The 7,316-nt window shown below is 42.5% G+C and overlaps 1 protein-coding gene across 1 annotated transcript; it reads right to left on the bottom strand.

Annotated features, from left to right (window-relative positions):
- Positions 1 to 1,579: 1,579 nt before the first annotated feature.
- Positions 1,580 to 5,574, bottom strand: LOC123010135. Its single transcript, XM_044406838.1, has 4 exons — positions 4,404 to 5,574; positions 2,358 to 4,240; positions 1,941 to 2,321; positions 1,580 to 1,819 (listed from the first exon to the last, which is right to left on the bottom strand). The coding sequence occupies exons 1-4, from the start codon at positions 5,572 to 5,574 to the stop codon at positions 1,580 to 1,582; spliced, it is 3,675 nt and encodes a 1,224-aa protein (XP_044262773.1).
- Positions 5,575 to 7,316: the final 1,742 nt, after the last annotated feature.

The raw sequence follows: 7,316 nt of genomic DNA, 5'->3' as shown, positions 1-7,316 counted from the left end.
CTTTTGCATAAGGAATCATTTCAACTAAATCAGCTTGAAATAAATCGTTTAGTGATTTTAAAATTACTCTTCTCCTTTTGAAATTAATTCTTGCTGGTTTATGAATTTCATTTACTACTTGTCTTTTTGCTGGAGTCAAAACGGATACAACTTTTCTTCTTCTACTTTTCTTTGGAGGAGACATTGTTTTTTTTTCTTTATCTATTCAATTAAATTAGCTTCACGTAATTCTTCAATTATACTGATAATTTCATTATGATGATTTGAATTTCCTGCATTTTGTGATGCAATCAATAAACGTAATCGATCAACAAGTTCGTTTGGATCATCCCAATAAACGAAATCAATGGAATTGTTATTAACTTCTTTTACTAGAAGACCACTTCCACCAGTTGAATGTATTGACTTATTGCGTCCCAATACTAATGGTGCTACGATTTTTTTAACCTACTACCAGTGGTTCTTTTTTAAATAATAATTCATATAGACCTTGTGTACCTCGATAACGTTTATTATGCACAATTAAATCAGAATCATCGATATATAGTCGAGAATTTCCAATGTAAAATGATTCATTTTCTATATCATGTCTAACTCCATATTTATGATCAAAGGTATCTTCAGTATCAGTTAATAGATCGTGAATATATTTTCTTGGTAAAGGTTTATATTGTTCTAAATATTCTCTATATGCTATAGGACTGATGCCTGAAGTTTGTGGTGTTGTTGTTATCTCTGGTTCTTCTGCAACTTCTAATACATCATCATCAATAACATTTTCATCAATTTCATTATTATGTTACACACACAGTTTCAATTCCAAAACGCCTTTATTCAATTTTATTATTACACAATAAATAAGTCGCCCTTCGATATGACCCGTGCCACTCCTCGTTCCGACTGCCTCGCTCTCGCCTTCTGCGCCGCTCGCGTAACATCACGTGACGTCCCCCGATGCGTCACATGACTGAAGGTCGCGCCCAGAGTCCCGCCAGAATTTTGTGATGTAACAGTCGGCCATCCTGCAGCACTTTAGTGTCCTCACTAAAGAAAACAAACCACATTAGTACACCAGTCACCCTGTAAATAAATCACCCTGTAAATAAATCAATTAGATCCTGTCGATTGACTTCGCTATCATCATTGTCGACAGTTTCCCCTTTTTCACCTATTTCGCCCGTTTCGCCAATAGTAGTACTACGATATCGCCTAAGAGAATCCGCAGCAACCACCGCGTTGAATCTCTTATACCCTCTGACACCCCTTACTGATCTTATCCGGTACCGGTCATTGCCTAGGACTTTTATCACCCGATAAGGGCCGTCATACTTATTCACCAATTTATGGCTAACACCCTTCTCGCCTGTAGCCGCCTGTGCTTTACACCAAAGAACCAGATCACCTTTTCTGTATTCGGTTGCAACCTTCCGCCTTTTATCAAATCTGGCCTTCGCCCGCCCTTTGAATATTTTCGGCCGCCCGTTACCGCTTTTACGATATCATCGACTGTTTCGCCTGTCTCAGTCGTACCGCCTTTATTTCTTTCGCCTCTGACCGCCTGTCGTAAGTTTATTGGTTCTTAGTGAATTATCGCCTTTGTAACCACTCTTTCTGAATCGCCCGCATCGCCTCTTTCGTTGATCCCTCCTGTATCACCTGTTCCGCCTATGTCACCCGTTAAGTCGGCTATAGCACCACTCTTATGAGCAAACGTCAGCTGCGCCGGCGAAAACCGAGTGCTCTCGTTGATAGTCTGATTAAGACCCCAGACCACCTCCGGGAGCTTCTCGCACCAACGAGCCTCCGACTCAATACTAGTCTACGTGCACCGTGTCAAATGGAATCGCCCGTCGTTCAATAGGATGTAACATCCCTTCCTTTCGCCCGTAATCGCCTTTACCGAATGCACAGCTTAAACACGCATCTATATACTTTCGCACCTGTCGCCTCATACGTGGAAACCAATAGGTCTCTTTGATCAACGCCAAACATCGCTGAAACCCCGGGTGTCCAATATCATCATGATGTTTTCGCAGTAAACTGAATACCGCCGCCGATGGTACATACAACCGATCGCCATGTAAGGTTATACGGAATAACCGCCCATTTTTAACCTTAAAATTCGCCTTTATATCTCTATCCGCCTCACCAGTTGTTAAAGACGCCATTATTGCTTGTATCTTGTCATCCTGCAATTGTACAGTCGCGAACCAATGGTCTTCAGATAAGGTAAGCATTCCAGCATAGACAGGATTACGACTCAGAGCATCCACATGGAGCATTTTACTACCAGGCCGATAGTCCACTTCCATACTATACTCCTGAATCGCAAGCCACTATCTCGCTATTCGGGGTACCAGATCGCGCTTCAGGAGAGTCGCTCGAACTGATGCACAATCTGTCACCACCTTAAAATGGATCCCTATCAGATAGACTCGAAATCGTTTGATTGATTCGACAATCGCCAACGTCTCCAACTCATAGCTGTGATACGCCTGTTCAGCTTTTGTAGTCGCCCGACTGCAATAAGCCACTGGCTTCTTATCGACATTCGCCTGTTGTTGTATAAGAACGCCACCTATACCGAGTTTACTTGCAACTGTGTGCAGCTCCGTCACCGCCTTGGGATCGTAAATCGCCAATACTGGTCTATCAACAAGCAACGCCTTAAGCTTGTCAAAGGACTTTTGTTCCATGTCGCCCCAACGCCATCCAACGTTCTGTTTTGTAAGATCTGTCAACGGACGCGCCAATACCGCAAAATTGTTAATGAATTTTCCAAAGTAACTCGCCAATCCAACAAACTGCCGGACATTGTGCACATTCTGAGGAGTAGGAAAATTCACTACCGCCTGAATCTTACGCCTACCTGGTCGTACGCCATCAACCGAAATTTTGTGGCCCAAGTACTCCACTGTATCGTGCAGAAATGTACATTTTTCAACCTTTAATTTGATACCCGCCTGTCTGATCAACTCCAGGACTTGCTCCAACAGCTGTAGCCCGCCTTCAGCCGTCGCTGATGGAATCAGCAAGTCATCCATGTACGCCAAGATGTCCTCATGTCTCAACCGCCCTAATAACTTGTTCACCACTCTTTGAAATACCGCTGGTGCATTTGCTAACACGAAAGGTACACGCACGTACTCATAGTGTCCGTCGGGAGTGACAAACGCCGTTTTGTCTATTGAGTCGGGATGCATCGGTATTTGATGATAGCCCTGCGCCATGTCTAAAGTAGTGAAATAACGTTTGCCCGCCATTTTGTCCATTTCCTCGGTTATCATCGCCATTGGATACCGATCCTTCACCGTTGGCGCGTTCAACGCCCGATAATCTACGCACAGACGCCATTCGCCGTTCTTTTTCGGAATTAATACAATAGGGCTCGCGTAGTCTGACTCTGATTTCCTGATGACGCCCGAATCCAGCAGAGTTTGCACCTTTTGCCGTACTACCGCCCGTTCTGAGTACGATAACCGATATGGTCGATGATAGATGGGCATATCAGTTTTCAATCGAATTTTCATTTCACCCAAATGTGTTAACCCCAAATCGCTATCGTCCTTCGCGAAACAATCCGCCTTCTGCTTCAACAGTTCGAGTAACTGACGTTTGATCTCGCCCGACACGGGTCCAACTTGTCCCTCGCTTAGTTCGATAGAATTAGAAGTGCTTTTGCTCACCTGCAATACAGTAGTTACCGCCTCTTGCTCTGTGCACCTCTCCGCCCGTCCAATTATTCGTTTCGCCTTCCACCTCAACTTCCTCATGCCTAAGTTGGTGATTGGGACACTGTTATCTTCGCCTTGTGTTAACGTATAACTTGGAATCGCCACCATTGCCCCGTCGTCGTCAACCAGTTTGACGTCCACAACCACAGATCGTCCACGTGGAGCGTCTTCGATGTCGACCTTGACCATCTCCGTCTCGCCCGGATTGAGATACAAATCCTCCGCCAATCGGACCTTGGGTCGCCCATCATCATCTTCACAAATGTCTAAATTTGCAAAGAATTCGCCAATCTTCTCAGTCTCAGAGTCGCTCTTAATCAGAGTAGCTCGCCCATCTCTGATAACCACCACCAATCCGTTCGCCTTTAATGCTGGTTGCCCTAAGATTATATCAGCATTAGAAATGTCACAAAGAGTCGCCCATGCCTCTATTTTCAAACAAACATTGTCCATCTTGAGCTTAGTCGTTACAATCCCATGTGCTGCGCCTTTCACACCACCAAATCCTGTTAAAAACAATGTGTCGCATCTCATTGTTAGATTACATCGTTCAACACAGTCTTGCGAAATGAGATTGTATTCACTTCCGGTGTCGAGGTACACCTTTACTCTCGAACCGTTCGGCAACGTCGCCCAATGTTTGTATTTACTATCAAAAACTGTGCTCACCAGTCGGGTTTTTGGCCGCCCTCGTGTCTCGCCAGTCCTTTGGTTTCTTGGGTTCGCTCTTCGCAACCGCCTTTGGACAATTCGCCTTGGTGTGACCGCCTTCACCACACATGTGGCATCGTTCCATTTTCGCCTTCGGACAATTTCGACTGAAGTGCGACCCATACTCTTGACAATTGTAGCAACGAATTCGCCCCTCACTTGCTACACTTGTGGATAGGTTAGCCTGACCTCGCCCCTGGCTTCGACTAACCGTCTTTGTGGCACGAGCCAATCGATGTTCTGATTCCACCTTCACCACGTCGTCACCGTCAACACCCGATAGAAACCCATTGTACAATTCGTCAGGACTAGAGCATTTGTACGCCAATGCATTTGCTCTAAAGTTTGTGGGTAATCCTCTTACGATGCAAGAGACCGCCTTTTCGCCCGTAATGCCGCATCTCTCGCATAACGCCAGCTTGTCGTGATAATATTGTGTCATCGTCTCGCCCTGACACTTCCGTCTGTTGACCATTTCCTCAATCATGGCCCCAAACTCCTGTCGTCGAGGGAAAGCCGCCCGTAATTTTACTTTCCATTCGGTCCATGTAAGATCGTACGTTTCAAGCCGATTGAACCAGATGCGCGCCCGTCCGCCTAATCTCGCCTGCATACACGAAGATCTTCCCAAAGGAGACCACCCGTACACATCGCCCAATTGATCAATTTTCGTCAGCCATTTTTCTATGTTACAGTCTGGACTGTCAGGGTCAAATTGGTCGATGATTTCGGCTCCCACCGAAAATTCCATACGCGCCCTTTTTGTTGCGACGAATTCGCCCTGTAAATCGCCACTGTAGTCCCCGGTACTTCTTGGGGTAGATGCAGCCTCGCCTGATGTCGTAGGTACCGCCATAGACGCCATTTGGCCAGTTTCGCGCCCCCTAACTGCCACACCCAGTTGTTGTGCCGTTGAATTGGCAGCACTGGCGTTACTTGCAAAAAATAGAGCCGCCTGCTCTTTGATGATTTTGCCTACCTGAGTCGCCAATTTCTCGCCAAAAACTTCCTCCACGATTTTCCGAACTTGTGTTCGATCCATCTGACGTTCGTGCTCGCCTTTTGCACTCCCGTCGTCAAGATCGCTCGCCTCGAAATCTAATGCGTCGCAATCTGCAAGATCCGCCATTTTGTACGCGTCGCCTTTTCTTCAATTCACTTTCACCGCACCAGACACTGATTCAGATGCCGATCCAGATCCCACTTCTGATTTGTTACACACACAGTTTCAATTCCAAAACGCCTTTATTCAATTTTATTATTTCACAATAAATAAGTCGCCCTTCGATATGACCCGTGCCACTCCTCGGTTCCGACTTCCTCGCTCTCGCCTTCTGCGCCGCTCGCGTAACATCACGTGACGTCCCCCGATGTGTCACATGACTGAAGGTCGCGCCCAGAGTCCCGCCAGAATTTTGTGATGTAACAATTATCATTTCCATCATCACCATCATCATCATCATCATCGTCATAGTACAAATCATTTTTATTTGTTAATTTAATCGTCGTTTTAAATTTCTTCGTCGCAATGATGGTTCTGAGTTTATATTTGAGGTTTTTCTTTTTGGTTGTGCTGCTGCTGCTGGTGTTGATGTAAAAGATGCTACATCTTTTTCTTCTAATTTTTCCTCTTTCTCAAATTTTGATTGTAATTGATGCATTTGTTGTTCTGGTTGTTGTTCTTGTAGTTGTTGTTTTATAAGTTTTTTATCGTCCCTAATCGCTATAACATAAATATTTTGCAAATGTCTTGTTATTGGTGATAAAGTCTTTTCATGTATAAATTCATCTCGTTTCAGTTGACCAACTTTATCGGCAATTATTTTTCGTTTTGCAATAAGTTTTCTTTTTAATTCTTTTTGATGTAACAACTGCTTATTAATAATTACTTTCTTCTTCATTTTTATATTTTCACTTAGAACAGGTTAAAGAAACCGCTTAAACAGGGGTGTTGGACTGATCTGATCTGGTCTTAAACTGCTTGAAACAGGTTCTAAACAGGTATTGAACGGGTCTAATCAGGTTTTAAACTGCTTGTAACAGGTTTTATGGATAATCAGTAGTTAGTTGGATGAGTGTAGTAGTTAAAATAAATATGATTAAAGTAGTTAAGAATTGAAATGAATATAATGATCGAAACCTTGACGATATCTACCTTCATTAAGATTATTATCTTTAAATATAGACAGAAATCCATAAGATAGTTTCCAACACATTAAACAGATATCATGAAATTGAAAATGAAAGTCATATCAGTACTAATATGGTCGTTATAGATGTGTTTCAGATTTAATTCATCTTGTTTAAATATAACAAATGAATTGGCATTGTCACGCAATAAATGTTTAGGAATTTTAGGATATGTTTGACACAAATAAAAACAATCAATCTTATTGTGTCATACTGAAATATTCTCGCATTACATCTTGTTTATCACATGCCACATCATCAAATATGAAAATTGAATGAGGTTTTGCTTTGGAGGGACTTATCAAATTCTCACTATTTGAATAAGCATAATATCCAATATCTTTGATGGGTTTCAATAAGTTCTCTAAATACTCATATTTAGGTTGATAAAGGCTTTTTGAATAAACATAAACGTTCTCAAACTTTAAGCTGTTTGGATGTTCAATTAGACTTATAATAACATTGGTTTTACCACAATTTGATGGACCAATTACTAAACACCTTATAGTTGTGGGAAACAATACACTATGTTTTACTTGTTTTTCTTCTACAAAATCATTATTTTCAACATTTAACGAGGTTTTTTGTTTTATAACTTTCATTGCTATTAGTCTTCTTTTTTCGGTTTAATATTACTATGTTTTTAGGATTGAAGTAGAAACGCAAATGACTTCATGATAG

This window comes from Tribolium madens, unplaced genomic scaffold (assembly GCF_015345945.1).
Source record: "Tribolium madens isolate multiple individuals breed KSU strain unplaced genomic scaffold, Tmad_KSU_1.1 Scaffold_7;HRSCAF=85;Tcas5.2_LG10, whole genome shotgun sequence".
Taxonomy (NCBI): Eukaryota; Metazoa; Arthropoda; class Insecta; order Coleoptera; family Tenebrionidae; genus Tribolium; species Tribolium madens.
The sequence above is the reverse complement of the archived record's forward strand: the minus strand, read 5'-3'. Positions and strand labels throughout refer to the sequence as shown.

Excerpts from the sequence above, each read along its gene's own strand:
- LOC123010135 (XM_044406838.1), bottom strand. The coding sequence starts at position 5,574 with ATGGCGGATCTTGCAGATTGCGACGCATTAGATTTCGAGGCGAGCGAT. Across the intron at positions 2,322-2,357 it reads CTCTCCTGAAGCGCGATCTG|GAGTATAGTATGGAAGTGGA; the intron begins GTACCCCGAATA and ends CTTGCGATTCAG. Across the intron at positions 1,820-1,940 it reads TTCCACGTATGAGGCGACAG|ACTAGTATTGAGTCGGAGGC; the intron begins GTGCGAAAGTAT and ends CGGTGCACGTAG.